General features: G+C 43.1%; 2 protein-coding genes across 2 annotated transcripts; one reads left to right on the forward strand and one right to left on the reverse strand.

Annotated features, from left to right (window-relative positions):
* Positions 1 to 447: 447 nt before the first annotated feature.
* Positions 448 to 7,996, forward strand: unc45a (unc-45 myosin chaperone A). Its single transcript, XM_067235040.1, has 19 exons — positions 448 to 598; positions 816 to 1,008; positions 1,088 to 1,263; positions 1,359 to 1,448; positions 1,540 to 1,707; positions 1,962 to 2,130; positions 2,645 to 2,815; positions 3,048 to 3,219; positions 3,402 to 3,702; positions 3,827 to 3,921; positions 4,587 to 4,728; positions 4,887 to 5,027; positions 5,156 to 5,283; positions 5,373 to 5,439; positions 5,600 to 5,713; positions 5,943 to 6,058; positions 6,374 to 6,491; positions 6,789 to 6,944; positions 7,152 to 7,996. The coding sequence occupies exons 1-19, from the start codon at positions 575 to 577 to the stop codon at positions 7,428 to 7,430; spliced, it is 2,820 nt and encodes a 939-aa protein (XP_067091141.1). The 5' UTR covers positions 448 to 574; the 3' UTR covers positions 7,431 to 7,996.
* Positions 7,997 to 8,096: 100 nt separating this feature from the next.
* Positions 8,097 to 10,617, reverse strand: snx20 (sorting nexin 20). The gene is made up of 5 exons (XM_067235041.1): positions 10,442 to 10,617; positions 9,820 to 9,883; positions 9,450 to 9,589; positions 9,233 to 9,369; positions 8,097 to 8,939 (listed from the first exon to the last, which is right to left on the reverse strand). The coding sequence occupies exons 3-5, from the start codon at positions 9,571 to 9,573 to the stop codon at positions 8,268 to 8,270; spliced, it is 933 nt and encodes a 310-aa protein (XP_067091142.1). The 5' UTR covers positions 9,574 to 9,589; positions 9,820 to 9,883; positions 10,442 to 10,617; the 3' UTR covers positions 8,097 to 8,267.
* Between the last annotated feature and the right edge of the window lie 5,296 nt (positions 10,618 to 15,913).

A 15,913-nucleotide genomic window follows, 5' to 3' on the forward strand; every position in this document is an offset into this window, starting at 1 on the left:
AAAAGCAACCTGAAATATGCAAAAAACTGATGCACAATGGCAAAGAAGGGTATTTCTTCTATATAATTCTCTTCTAAATCCGCCCATTCATCTGTTTAATCGATTATTAGTTTTGTCCTTATTTACAATAAAAAATTGTGGTAGGCCTACTTGCCACTAACTCTACTGCAAAACATTGGTGTACGGTAAATTCTAGAAAAGTTCAAAATGCATATTTATACACAATAAGAAGGTATTTTCGTGCGGATTTATGGCCATTCGAGTGTAACCAAATAAAGTACGGAGCAGATTAGGGGTCAACTGCTCAGCTCCATCTCCATTCTCCAATCTTCAAACATTAGAGCTGCTCTCTGCCTTTTACGGTAATACAGCGCGTGTTGAAGGCGGGGCTGCTCCTGACACGTCATCAGCGTGTTCCCAACACCAGGAAGAGCATCGAACTGGCAACTGAAATGTTGCTGAACTTTGGAGTTCAGTTGAATTTAATTTAATTTCAGCATTAATCGTGGTACATTTCAATTTAATTTACAGATTGCCCATATAATATTATCAGGGTGTATCTGTTGGAGTGAGCATGAGTTTAAACGGAAAAGATAAGGTAAGCTAATTGAGTGGAAACCCTGCCTAGACAACTTAGCCTACGTTAGCAATGATGATTAGATTTGGAACGAGCTGTCTACACAATTCCCAAGACCAAATCAATAATCCTACTGTAACATTAATGTTGCCGTCAATATTGTATGCTTCGTTTGCGTTGCTGCTATGACGTTTGTGAAACAAAGCGAGCCCTCTTTTTTCGCACTTTATTTACTCAGGACCCCGCTTCCCTAAAGGAAGAGGGGAACGCCCTTTTTAAGGCAGGGGACATGCAGGGGGCTCTGTGCTGTTACTCCAAGGCACTCAAGCTGAGCGACAGCCAAACAGAGAATGCTGTGCTGCACCGCAACCGCTCAGCCTGTTACCTCAAATTAGAGGACTACACCAAAGCAGAAGTTGACGCATCTAAAGGTGTGAAAAACAGTGAACTTGATGGCAGTATAAATAGAAAAAGGTCAGGAATGCTAATATGTTACTTTCCCCTTATCAGCTCTTAATGCTGACCCAGGTGATGTGAAAGCACTGTTCAGAAGAGCTCAGGCGCTCCAGAAACTGGGGCGCCTTGACCAGGCATTCATGGATGCTCAACGATGTGCTCAACTGGAGCCCAAGAACAAGGCCTTCCAGGAGCTGCTGAGGCAGATGGGAGCACAGATCCAGCAGAAGGTGATTTTGCCATCTGCTGCAAGGGAAACGCATCCACGAAAGGATAACCTGTTGTCCTTATTTCACATCCTGACCTTTGTTCGCACGCTTTGTAGTCCATACAGATGAACTCCACAGACTCCCGTGTACAGCAGATGTTCTCTCTCCTTCTCGATGCCTCAGCGAAAGCCTCAGATAAGCAGAAGGTATGAAACCAACCATGGGGGGGGGGTCATCTGTCAGGCCTTGCGGGAACACAACCGTGATTGTGGGATGTTCTCCCTTCCTCTGGTTCAGGCTGCTCAGAACCTGGTGGTGTTGTCGCGAGAGGAGGCGGGAGCCGAGCAGATCTTCCGTAACGACGGGGTGAAGCTGATCCAGAGGCTGCTGGCCTCGAAGCAGGAGGAACTGGTCTTGTCTTCTCTGAGGACCATGGTTGGCTTATGCACAGGACACCAGTCTAGAGTGAGTACCTGGTTCTGTTCTAGTCTCTGGGCCCCGCCTTCCTCTGAATCAAATGACTGATCTGACATGACTCGATCGAGTTAGACCAAAGATGATAAGGAGTACATGTTCCATTGTAAGGTCATTCAAACAAATCATCTCTCGTCTGCCCCGCAGTAGATGCTGCTCTTGCCGTTTATCAGAACACCAGCTGCTTCTGTATTCTTGCTGTTCCACGTAATAACACATCGTATTTGACATCTGTCTTTTCCCAGACCATGGCTATAGTGAATGAGTTGGGGATGGAGCAGTTGTGTGATGTCATGGGCTCAGGGGCATCCACTGTGTCCCTGGCTGCCTGCCACCTGCTGCAGGTCATGTTTGAGGCCCTGACGGAAGGCATGATGAGGGAGATTAGAGGGAAAAACGAGGCCATGCTTCCAGGTGAGATCATAATAATCCAGGTGGCTTTCTATGTTTCATTTGTAGTTGAATGTGGGTTCTCAAAACAAATGTACAGAATGCCAAGACAGTTGTAAGTTTAGTGACTTCTTAAAGGTTTAATCTATAGAAATGCATGTATCATAAATTTCTTGGGATAAAGGTCTCTTGTAAAGGAATACTGTAATTGGTACGTTTCTTTTCATAAAAATAAATGAGGCCCACTGAGAGTTGTTTAGCAACACAGATAGGTCAGTGCCAGTGGTGTAAGGTCCACTACTTTCCAGACAATTATGTTTCAGCTCTCTTGTTCCAGCCAATTGCCATTGGTGAGGCGGGCTTTCCTCCTTGGCTTATTTTGTGAAACCACTGTCAATCAGACTCAAGCTGGATGAAAGAGCTTAACTTCAAACAGAAACTGGGGGTGCCGTTCCTCACATTTGAATGTATTTTATTACCTGGTGTAGCTTTAAATGACAACAAAGGACATGTTTATAATTGTATGCATGTGATGTAGAGCCATCTCGAGAGCTGCGCTCCATGCTTCGCCACCTGGTGGACATGATGCCAGCCTCCAGCGTGTCTGGGCCAGGCCGGGACAGTGCCCTCAACCTGCTGGTCAAACAGGTGCCTCGCAAGTCCCAACGGAACCCTGACAACACCCTCACGCTGTGGGTCATAGACCAGGGTAAGAGTTCCTCCTCAAACTGTATCTTCATACATTCTTACATTCGACGGTCTGGGATTCAAACACAAATTTCCCTTGGTGATATATACATGATATACATGATTCTTGTTCTGGTCTTGTCAGATAAATACATGTATCCGTCAAGCCATCTATTTATCTGGTGGTTGACATGGCTACTCGTGTATAGTCCATTGTTTATACTCTGAATGGTATCTGTGGTGTCCTTCTGCAGGGCTAAAGAAAATTCTGGAGGTGGCGGGGACTGTTCCTGACATCTCTGATGGACCCCCCCTCACAGACAACACACACATGAGCTGCTCTGTGCTGCTTAGCAAGCTCTATGAGGACCTCAAAAGTGACGCGGAGCGGGAGAACTTTAACAAACTGTGCGAGGAATATGTCGAGTAAGTCTACGTGCCCAAGGTTTCTGTCACATGTAGTTGTTTTCTTGGACAGGGATACACTGCCAGACATGAAAAACAAATGGCTGTCGATAATGAGTACTGTCAAAGCCATATCCGCATATGTACACTTAGCAAGTACTCTTCTTAGTATATTCTTTGCATGTTGTTGCTTTTCCACACAGGCAGCACTTTAGCCGTCCCGGGCTGGAGAGCAAGCTGAGAGCCATTCAGACTGTGTCAGTGCTGCTGCAAGGACCCAGCGATGTGGGCAACAGGACCCTGGAGATGTCAGGCATGATGGACGCTGTCATCGCTCTGTGTGCCTCCGAGGACGTCTGTCACCAGCAGGTGGCCGTCGAGGCTCTGATCCACGCTGCGGGCAAGGCCAAGAGAGCCTCTTTCATCACAGCCAATGGGGTGGCCCTGCTTAAAGACCTTTACAAGAAAAGTGAGAATGACCGGATACGCGTCAGAGCTCTTGTGGTGAGTGCTTTAGCAAGTTTCCATTGTTGACACATGCGTGTTTGCTCAAGGACATACTACTATATTGTGTGGATGGTTTTGAGTTTGTGGACTGAGCGTGGATGTTTTTTTTTTTGTCGTACAGGGTTTGTGTAAGCTGGGGTCAGCAGGGGGTACAGATTTCAGCATGAAGCAGTTTGCGGAAGGCTCAACGCTGAAACTGGCCAAGCAGTGCAGGAAGTATGTCAGGCAACGTCTATGTTGTCTAGAGCCCGACCGATAAAGGATTTTTAAGGCCGATACCGATACAAATATTTGGTGATTTAAAAATCCGATATTCCGATATCGGACGATATAAAAAGATATTTTAAAAATCCAGAAACGCGTAACAAAACAAACTGATCTCCCTAACTGTAGTTATTTGTAGTTTACATTTAGTCACTTTTAGCAAAAGTTCTTATCCAGAGCGACTAAGCAAAGGGACATTCCCCGAGGCAAGTAGGGTTAAGTGCCTTCCCAAGGACACAACGTCATTTGACATGGCCAGGAATCGAACCAGCAACCTTCTGATTAATAGCCCGATTCCCTAACTGCTCAGCCATCTGACTAATCCTGTTATTATTTCCTCACTAAAATAATATGTTAATGCAGTTTCTAAATAAATAAAATGTATAAAAATACAAACTTAAGATATGAAACTTAAAGTCACAAAAATACAAAAAAATACAAAAAACATTAGTATTCATTTATCGGCCATTATAAATGCAGATACCGGTAGTTTGGAAAATGCCCAATATCGGCCGATAATATTGGGCCGCCGATATATCGGTCGGGCTCTAATGTTGTCATAGGGCTCACATCCCAGCTCCTGATATGCAGCTTAAACATGTTCCTTGCCGTCACAGGTGGCTGTGTAATGAGTCTTTGCCCCCAACCTCTCGGCGGTGGGCGATTGAGGGCCTGGCGTACCTGACCTTCGATGCTGACGTGAAAGAAGACCTAGTGGAAGACAAGAATGCCCTCCAGGCCATGTTTCAGCTTGCCAAGGTTCTGCACAATTTTGGTTTTATGACCTGAGCACTTCGGTTTCAAGTCTCTCAAACTCATTTGTACGTCAAATGTACTGGAAGTGTTCATTTTAAGATTGAGCTTGTGTTTGCATTTTCAGTGTTCAGACATTGACTGAGAATTGCCTCTCCTTGCAGTCTGAGGACAAGACTGTGCTGTTTGCAGTGGGCTCCACTCTGGTGAACTGCACCAACAGCTATGATGTGGAGAAACCAGATGCTCAAATGGTGGAGTTGGCCAAGTATGCCAAGCAGCACGTACCTGAAGAACACCCCAAGGTACAGCACAGTAACTACTGTCTCCCTGCGGTGATCTTCTCACACGCTACAGCCCTTTATTATTAGTAGTATTTTTTTTTAATTCTGGTATTGCTCTGCTGACCCTGGTTAGTGTCTCTGTGTCTCAGGACAGCCCCTCGTTTGTGGAGAAGCGTCTGTCCAAGCTGCTGGAGGCAGGCGTGGTGTCCGCTCTGGTGTGCATGGTCAAACATGAGAGCCCTGCCCTCACAGAGAGCTGCAGGGAGTGTATCGCCAGGTAGGAAATCCACGAGTGGGCACTTTTCACTGTACGTCAGCGTGAGTACGTTTTCTGGTCCCTCACTCCCAAGTCTCTGTCCCCGGCAGGGTGTTCCTGGCTGTGGTTGAGAGGCAGGAGGACAGGGGTACCGTGGTGGCGCAGGGTGGAGGAAAGGTGAGGCTACTCACTCACTGTACACCACGATTCAAACCTGTGCTTGGTTGATCTTGCCTGGATCATGCTACACTAAACTCAAGCAAAAGTATTTGGTTTCAAATACTGCATTGTCATCCTCCAGCATGTGACTCGGTTCGCCTTCCCTTCCCCTCCCCAGGCTCTGCTTCCCCTGGTGTCAGAGAGCACAGACGTGGGAAGGACCAAGGCTGCCCAGGCCCTGGCCAAGATCACCATCACATCCAACCCAGAGATCGCCTTCCCTGGGGAGAGGGTGAGCAATGACCCCCTCCTCATCACCATCTTCCTTCTCTGTGAAACCGTTTCACCTTCTTTTTGTAAATCTTTACACTTCTTTCATTTCTTTACTAAAACCACAAAAGGTATGGAAGGGCCGGTAATTGAAAGCTGTTTTCTGGAGACATGTCTTTGTGTAACTAACAATGCCTCATGGGAAGATCTGTCTCTGTAACCCTGAACTTCCCCCTCTGTTCCGGCGCCAGATCTATGAGGTGGTGCGTCCGCTTGTCAGCCTGCTCTGTCTGGAATGCACTTTGCTGCAGAACTTTGAGGCTCTCATGGCCCTCACCAACCTGGCAGGCATCAGTGAGAGACTCAGGTCAGCCCGAAGAACAGTCTCTGTTCAGACGACAAAACCACATTCCTCTGTGTGTGCAGGCTCCTGAATGATTAAGTACTTTAGGTTTCGACGTGTTCGCTTTTAGCTTCGACAATAATTCTGTGTTTTTTAATGGCAGCTGTTTTTAAGAATCTGTAATAATGCTGAACGATAAAGTTAAAAAAATAAATCCATATCTACATTTTCATCTATATAATAAATATATATATATATATATATATGTGTATATATATATATATATATATATATGTATAGTTCTCATAATAACAAGTACTACTTTACATTGGTTCCCAGACAGAAGATCATCAAGGAGAAAGCTGTGGCTAAGGTGGAGGGATACATGTTTGAGGAGCACGACCTGGTGCGTGCCGCGGCTACAGAATGCATGTGCAACTTGGTTCTGAGTACTGAGGTGAGACACGTTTTCACATCTGGTAGCACAACTGTGTGAAAACAGGGCTTAGAGGAAAAACACTAGGGAGGTGCTGCACCCCTTTTGTACGTCTAAAAACATTTCGTTTTAATTCCTCCCTTCCTTGGAAAAGAACCGATCCAAAATGACATGATTAGCAAAAGCTGTGTGATAAGGAAGGGATTCTGATCACACCTATCATATCACATCCGAGCGTTTGGGAGATGTGTAAGGCAGAAATGCAAAGCGGGAGTCCTGTTCCCTAGTGACCGTGTGTTGTTGGGCGGCCCTGTGCAGGTGCAGAAGCTGTACCTCGCTGAAGGGAACGACCGTCTGAAGATGCTGGTGCTCTACAGTGGGGAGGATGACGAGAGGCTGAGGAGAGCAGCTTCAGGGACCCTGGCCATGCTGACCTCTGAGCAACCTGAGCTGTGTGCTCGCATTCCTGGGACGGTGAGCTTCCACCCTCAACCTGCCTCCATTAAACACCTGCTCGCTTTACCATTAACCGCGTATATACGGAGGATGTCAACACTGGAGTCGAATGTTAGGAGAAATATCAAATCAGATGCTATTGATGGCAACAGTTTTAGGGCTGTATTTTCCTTTTTGGAAGTTATATATTGTCTTCTTTCTCTGTTTCCGGTCATTGTTTCATAGACCACTCACTGGTTGGAGATCATACAGGCCCTGTTGCTTAGCGACAATAAGGACCTGCGTCACAGGGGCACGGTGGTCGTGATGAACCTGATGCAGGCGCAGCGGAGCCTCGCCGAGAGCCTGATGGAGAGCGAGGTGCTGGAGATCCTCTCTGTCCTGGCCAAGGGGGGCGCTGCCGAGCACGAGTCCATCTCCAGGGCAGCCCAGCAGTGCCTGGACAAGGCCATAGAGTATGGCATTATCAAGAGCGGAGAGGGAGGAGAGGGTACTGAACCCTGAGGACATGTGTGGGTGTGGGTTTGTGTGTGCGTGAGTGTGTGTGTGACGCAAAATAAGACATCATTCCCCCTATTATTACTTTTGGCTTCGAAATAATTGGAAGAGCCGCTAGCAAACTGTGAGAACTGCAGGCTGGTTTGGGAAGGTAAAAAGGCCACCAACTGCTCCTACGAAATGATTTTGGAAACTGTTCAGTTCTGTAGGACCTAATCTGTGAGCTGGTTTGCAAGGGTTGTTGCACCTTCACAACACTCTGTTCAGTATTTATCTGCCGAGGTACAATACTCAGCCAGCAAGAGTGTCACTTGACCACACTATATTCATGCCGAATACTATTTAATCTGCACCACCTTGTAACTTTTTTCCCCCATTCCAAACTTGTTCATTTTTATTTTTACTTTGTTAATTATGTACTGTGAACACATTCTGCACACATGCACCAGTATCATGATTCATTCCTCTTTTTTTTTTTACTGAAGATCACATTTCCTAGTCTTATACATTTCCAAATGTCATGTTTGGGAGTCAGAAGAGTCTTTTAAATAAACAATATTTTATGCTTTCAATTATTGCATTTCATATTTCAGACCTGCTGTGACAAACAATTGACACAGTAGATTGATAAAATTGTAAAAATACCATAACATCTTTAGACATTTTTTATTAGAACTACTGTCATTCCAAACTGTTGAAACCACTTAAAGCCTTAAATGAAAAAAATGGAAAACAACCTCATTGTAACTTTTATGAAAGCCATGCATTTAGACAGTCATTTTAGAGTGTAGAGACCAAATTGAAGCTCCATGCGATCATTATGGCCAGCACAACATATCTCATTTAAATGAATTCCTGCACCACTACCTCTTTCAAGGAGCGGAATGACACCTGTCCTCTTTCTGCATCCTTGACTTGGGTCAACTCTTCCTGCAACTGTGCCACAGGTCGACCCAACTGATACCCCAAATCAACCAGCATAGCCAAAAGCGGTCCTCTATAGCGTCTTATCCCATAACGCCTCACTGCAGGCAGAGCTCTTTGACCCATGGCGAACGCTATCACTTGTTCGTCGAGGTCCCGATGGCATACAGCAAGGGCACACTGTGTAGGCACCAGCTGGACTGGGTTATACCACTGTGCCAACTTTTCCTGAAGGTCCAGTACCACATGTAGCAACTCCAATGCCATCTGAAACTGGCCCGCGCGTAGAAGCCCATATGCACGTCTCTGCTCGGGCTCCGTAAAGAAATCCAGAAATTGGCGGCACTGTCGGACACAGCGAATGGCATAGAGCTGGCCTAGGTAGTCCTGGAGTGCCAGACGACGTTCCAATATACAGTCTGGGTTGAAGTTTCCGGTAAGAAATTTCCGAGGAAGTTTGACATCCTCGAGCTCCTCGTTGAAATCCTGTAGAAGTTGGTGGTGAAAGCGAGCGAAGTCGCTATAACGACGTTCCACAGACACTCGTTGCGAATCGTAGCTACCTGAGCGGATCACCACGATCTGGTACACCTGGCGATCAAATGTGCGGTGAATTTAGGTTGACCATTGAAACCCCACTACTGTTGCAATTTGGAAATACATGACTCATTGCATCTTTCTAAGAAGGAGGATCTAAGTATAGGGAACTCATCTAATCAGATGGTAAGTGGTGATACGTTTGACAATTCTCTTCATAATTTAGATTTAAAGTAAAGATTCATCTGACCAGTTAAAACATTTTGAAGCTTATACGCAATATTCTGGAAAACATTTGTGTTACATTTGTGTGGCAAATGTATTTCAGTGTACAAAAGTGTTCTTACCACATATTTAGTTAAGGTCTGATCTACGGTGCGTGCCAAAGGAATCTCAAAAAGTAGCTTGATTGGTCTCAGTCTCTGCTTCTCCGCTCTCCAGTACTGCTGAAGCTCCTTGGTAGTCATGCAGGAAGAGCTAGAGTCTGTACACAAAAACACACATTTACAAAACTGGACAAGGGTGTACAAGGCTCTGCTTTTCAAAATACAATGTGCAGCATACCCGAAGGGTTTAGGTCTTCATAGCCCCAATGTACTGAATCCTCTGGGTACTTGTCACTGGGCCCTGCCTCACAAACTGGCTCCAAGTTCCCCACTGTTGCTGGATGGGGATTTGAACTCTTCATTTTGACTGTCCCAACCCTCAAGGAAATACAGACACATCAAAAGAGATTGAAAAACAAATATAGAAGTACTATTTAATTTGAATACATTTTATTGGGTAAATAACTCAAATGATACCAATGTGTTGTCATGACAATATCAATCATATTAAATGATTGATATTAAATGACCAAATGAAAACCAGAACCAATTTAGTTTTTTTGTTAGACATGTAATAAAAAAAAGTCCCAAACGCTAGAGACTCTTACCTTGAATCCTGCTGTACTGGGCAGTACTGTTTGTTATTAGAGGTCTATGACTGCTCTTTGTAATCTTCAAAACAGACACAAGTAGGTGAATCACAACATGCAACTGGGTTCACACTAGGTCACATACTGTAGCCTAGTGTAGAAAAGGCACTTGTAGCGTTGGTGTTCTTGATAGGCCAAAAAGAGAAATAGAAGAATACTGAGAAAGGGAAGTGTTTTAGAATTGAATTAATAGTATGCAAGAGTAGAACAGGAGGAAGAGAGGGGAAGAGGAAGTGAAAGTCTACAGCTCAGTAAAGACTGGTGGAAAGGGAGTTTGTGCAATTTGTTTGGCCAGTTTGTACCACCATGCTTATTTGAACCAAAAGCAGCGTCGGAAAGAAAATGTATTTCTTTATTTGTCCTCAGTAGGAAATTCTTGTTTACAGGATTAACAGACACAATAACATACACCAATACACAAAATCATTTTCATACAACACCCTCTACTCTGACCCCAAGTTTGAAGATGCTTAGGCCAAAAAAAATCTACGTTTATGCAACATGTATGTTTTGTGTAATATGTTGAAAGTAAATTGCCTTCTGTAGGGCATTTTGAGATGGTGTAACCACAGTGACTTACATAAATCGATGGAGTCATGATATCATTTCATTTCCTTTTTTTCTGCCCAATTTCCTTTTTTCATGTCTTCTGCGGTGGTCTTGTGCTCAATCCAACCCAAATCCAGTCGTTCTCTAACAGTAGAACTTTGTATGCACAGCGTACAATGTTCCTATATATAAGTACCAACCTAGCTGAGCCATTTGACCTGTGTACCAAACAAAGATGTTAGCACTGAGCTCAGTAACTACACTCGCTTAGCTGAGGGAAGAAGCTTAGTGAGGGTGGCTTGTATGACTACCGTCTCGAACAGTGCCGCAGTTGTCCACTAGATGGAGACTTGCTCAAACAATTTTTGCACATTCGTGTTCACAGGAGTGTAGCTGTAATGGAGGCGGTAATAGATTATACTTATTATTTCTAGGCTTAGTATCTTGAAATACTTACTGTATGTCTTGCATAGAGCACACTCAGCATCTTTAGCCAGAGAACTCCAAAGTGAAAGGTCAAATTTTAAACGCCCAGGCTGTAATCATTGCATTGCATGTACTGTATACTACAAACAATGCACCACAACCTTCCCTGTCTGTTTTCTTTTTGTGTTATTTACAGGCATACCTGTCATTTACCCCCAAAATAGTAAATATATAATGCTTTCATATCATATTTTGAAATACACGCATTGTTACATATGCAAATGACTTTAAATACATCAATGACACAACTTAATTATTTCTGTACAGTACACTTTGACATTTATCCAGATACGAGCTTTGTCCTCTATGTTAACACCAGTGGCCTTTTATGAAACAATCCTCACCCAGTGAAAGCCAGTGTCTGTCTAATACAGCAAATCAGCACATAAACGAGGGCCTGTAAAGAAACAATGGCATTTCATTGTGGTCCATTGTTTAAGCCAGCAGGCTCGCGCTATGCATTTATTTATCAGTTTTGATACATTTCTCTCTGTACCAGTGAGTGAGCATAATTCTTTGTTTGTTCCAAGGCTGGTGTGAACAGTTTAGTTTACAACAAGCTGTGTGAGATAAGTTGATTTCATTGTGGATTTGAGCATGCTAGTTTGAATGCTAATGTCAGTTTCCATGACATAGGCTGGACATGAATAAAACCATTAATGCAAAATCATAAATGTATCATACACAATATGTCTTTCTGATTTAGTTCATGTGCAAGTTTGTAACCTGATGAATCGGAAAAGGTATTGTGTGTAGTGGTTCCCAACCCTGGTCCTCAAGGCACCCCTGTCCTGCATGTTTTAGATGTTTCCCTGCTCCAACACACCTGATTCAAATGAATGGTCATAAGCAGGCTTCTGCAGAGCTGGATAACGACCCATTCATTTGAATCAGGTGTGTTGGAGCACGGAAACATCTAAAACATGCAGGACAGGGGTGCCCTGAGGTCCAGGGTTGAGAGAACTTTGTAAGATGACATAGTCGTCAACTTCTTTCTAGTAATCATGGTTTAGGTTTTTACAAAAAGGTCACCATAGACCAGTCGTACCACAGCTTTAGCTGACAGAGATGTGAGGAGATAACAATCAAGGAACTCAAAGGTCGTGAGGAAATGTCAAAGCCATTTTGAGATTGACTAGTGGTGAAACTGAATCAATAGATCGTTTATGCAGAGAATATAGCTAATGTACAAGGCGGCACTCAGTAAAAAAAAAAGAACTGTACATTTGTGTTGATGTTTATAAGACTCTTAAAAGCAGGGCTTTTAATGTTTGTTGATCAGAGCCATTGGCAGTTTTTTTTTATTTCAAGGTCAGAGTAATTAGTAATATCAGTTTGAAGCACTCTTATCTAAGAGCTAACCTATGGCTTTATTGACAAGATTTGTTCTGTATTTGTGCTAAAATCCTTTATATTTGCTCTAAAACTACAGTAAAATATCATTGGGAAACAAAAATGAAGGAAAAATAAGGGCACTGAATGGGCACTGGGGATGCCGCATGCAAAATATAATTGCCACAGGTCTTTTACCAGGGTGAGAGATCCTGCAAGTGTGGCTTATCTTCAACTGAAAATGTGCTCAGTATCAATTTTACTGTTGAATAACTTGTGCAAACTACTAAATATGGAATCAGGGACAGGCTACCTTTCATGAGTGCGACCTTGGGATCTATGAATAACTATGAATCCACCAAAAACAGCTGCCGAAGAGCGCCATGATTGCACTTCCACATAAACTCCAGTTAGATGGTTTAGTTTTTTCTTTTTAATTCCCCTCTCCCTTTTGAATAAATGTTGGATGCCTAATAAAACTGCAGTATACCATGGGATCTCAATCAGATGTGTCTGTTTAATATAATTTCATAGTTATAATAATTATAATAATTTCAAATGTAGGCTGTTCTAAAGGCGTAATAATATATTCTTTGTCATAACACTTAAATTGTAACTGCAGTCAGTGAGTCGTGCGATTCCACTGGGTTAGGTATACGTCAGCAGTGTTGAGTTACCCACACCCACAGAAGAACTTACTCTCAATTATCATATCAACCAGCTGCCCATGTCATAATTCCTGGAACAATGGAAGTGCCAGTGTGTGCCAGGCAGGCAGTGTGCTATGGGCAGAATTCATAGTCAGTCATAGTCAATGACTCCAGCCCCCCCTCTCGTACCCTCACAGCATGACACCATAGTCCAGCTGTTGCCAGGGCAGTGTAGCCCAGCTGCACAGAAACAGTATACAAATATGACTGTGAGGTGAGAGAGTCTTCACATTTGTGTAAGGTCACAGTAGGATATTGTATATTTGGTTGTCTTTATTTGCCTTCTTTTGTATACTTGGGGGCATTTGTTGCATGTGTTGTTGCCTCTGCAGTTGTAACAGTGAAATAAAGTAACACTTTCTAATGGAGTGGAACACTAGAAGCAAAAAATCGCAAGACCAGGGCTGATTTGGAACTAATTTGCTCAACTGTAAAAAAAATATCTTAGTTGTATTAAAGTTATTTTACTTTTTAAGAACAAAACATTAGAGTAAATATTATGTGGTGTCCGTAAAATTGTATAACGTTGATAAGAACAGCATGTTACACTACCGTGTCTGCATTCTATTTAGCATTTCTTTGTATATATTCTATTGGTGCTGTGTTTAGTAAGGGTATGACCATTCAAGGTTAAATGGCTGAGTGGGATCCCACGTGTGATCTCTTTAGCAGATAGGCTCCCAGCCTGACTATGCCCCTAAGTGAAAAGGGCAGAATTCAGGCCTTACTGAATTTTTATGCCATAGCTGAATGATCATGTTATGTCCCAAAAAGCGGCTGAATATGCACGTCAGAGTTAACTCTGTGAGCCTCGTTGTACATCATGTACCACCGGACCAATTCAGGCTTGAACAATTGATTAATATTTGGTTTCAAAATGACATACAATGATGCATGGTCCTTCTCTACCATGTAAATGTAAGCTTTAGGGAGATGAATTGCCCCTAGTGAAGACTGTAATGTCCATGCAATGGATTTGCATATTTATATTATAGGTTACTGATAATAGGTGAGGTGAAGATAGAGGGAGACAGTGTGTTTGTCATTGTGCACATCATCCTTTGCTTCAGTGGTGGACGTCTTATCAGCTCTGAGTGAGCCACCCATTCTCCTAAAGTCTAGACAATGTCAGAATTAGTACCATGTGTTTGATCTGTGAAATATTTGTTTTACATTTTGAATAATCTAATATTTAAGATTTCTAGTAATCATGCAGATATTCTGCTCCTCTCTCCTATCTCCTGGGAAGGATCAGTGACTTGACCCCCTCGCACTACTCTCGCTACCACACTCCTACCACACAATACAATACAAACCCAGAAACTGATTTAAATAAAGAATCCACTAGACCCACAACAGTCAGTTTGGTATGCACTAGATATCCAGTCTTAATCAAGGAACTACTTTTAATAAAGCTTTTTGCGGTTAGCTGAATGTGTGTTCACGTGCCTTTGAGACATGCTAAAGAGGGAGGGTTATGCATTAAAATATGAGTTTATCGATTTAAAGAACGTTTTGAAAAGTCTGTCTCTCTTTTTGGTAGTCTTAAGGTTGCCTCGGCTTTGAAAAACCTAATCCTCCCAGACAATGTTTTGATAGTCTTATCACACACAAATTATCATAGAATACGAATAAGACTTCAAAGTCCTTCTAGGCAAAATGAAACACTGTCACGTCTCTTGTACATCAAAATGGACCTAAACCGAACCTTGGGGAATGCCAACCAGGTGTAGCACCGCTCTGGTAGCCAGAGGCTACCCATAATCATCCATCAAAACATGTATGCAGGGACTGTTGTGTTTTAGTGCGTGGAGATCAGGTGTTTAGCTGGGATATGAGGTTAAAATGACAGGTGTTGAGTGATATTCAGATGGACGGAGAACTAGCCAGCCCTGAGGCCAAGATAACCTATACACTCTACACCTGACCAGAGATCTAGTAAGGAAAGTTTTAGTAAGGACTCTTTTTGAATAACTGTAAAGGTACGTTGGACACTATTGGCATTTTGTAGAAGTGGGTTTAATGGAATGGAGAATAAATACACTGATATACTATACATATACTAGCACTGGAATGTATTGTACTAATTAAAAGCAAAGGGTGGTTTAAGGACACTTGTAAAACACACGTCTGTGATGAGGATCATGTGTAAGCATGAATATGGAGGATACAAAACATGTAACAGTGAGAACCACTATTCTGAATCTTTGTCTGTTATCTCTCAGCAACATGGCAGGGTCACCATCAACACTTTTGAGACCACTACACAACGGCATGAAACCCTGATATACGGTATATCTATGATTGAGGTTCAATGAAAGATTTGTTACAGGAGATAATGACCGAGCACATTCTTCAAAAAGGACAGACCATTTCATTTTACACAATTATTGATTCTTAGTATATATGATCCAGATTACATATACATATTTCTTGTTCTATTGACACTGAGGGCCTGAGCTGGCCCTTCATTGGAGCATGAATTGATGTGAGAGGATAGAAGTGCGAACATTGCTAAAGCTCCCCAACCTCTCTCTAGAAAGACAGGCTCAAATGCCACGGCCCCCAGTCACTATGAAAGGGTTGCCTCAGCTTGGTGATCAGAAATGATCTGTGCAACAGGCACGTCCGACAACAAAGCCATAATCACAATGTTATCATCAGACAGACTAGTCAGGGGGGAGGAGTGTATAGTTTGGCAGGTCTTCTGTTATTGAATATTTCCACTGGCACGGCAACAAAAGTGTGATGATCACTGTTCAAATGCATACAAAGGAACTGCCTTCTTGCAAACAACATGCTGACCTCTGGAGTTTTGCCGTGAAATATGCAATGATCAGAAAAGCACTTTTGTTTGCCAGTGATGAGTTTTTAAAGTCAGCTGTTAAGCACATTATGCCCCTCCCATCCCTCATGTCCTGTCATGTACTCTGAAATACAGAGATTGCAACCACAGGTACTACATATTTCTACAC

Source organism: Osmerus mordax, chromosome 4, assembly GCF_038355195.1.
Source record: "Osmerus mordax isolate fOsmMor3 chromosome 4, fOsmMor3.pri, whole genome shotgun sequence".
Taxonomy (NCBI): domain Eukaryota; kingdom Metazoa; phylum Chordata; class Actinopteri; order Osmeriformes; family Osmeridae; genus Osmerus; species Osmerus mordax.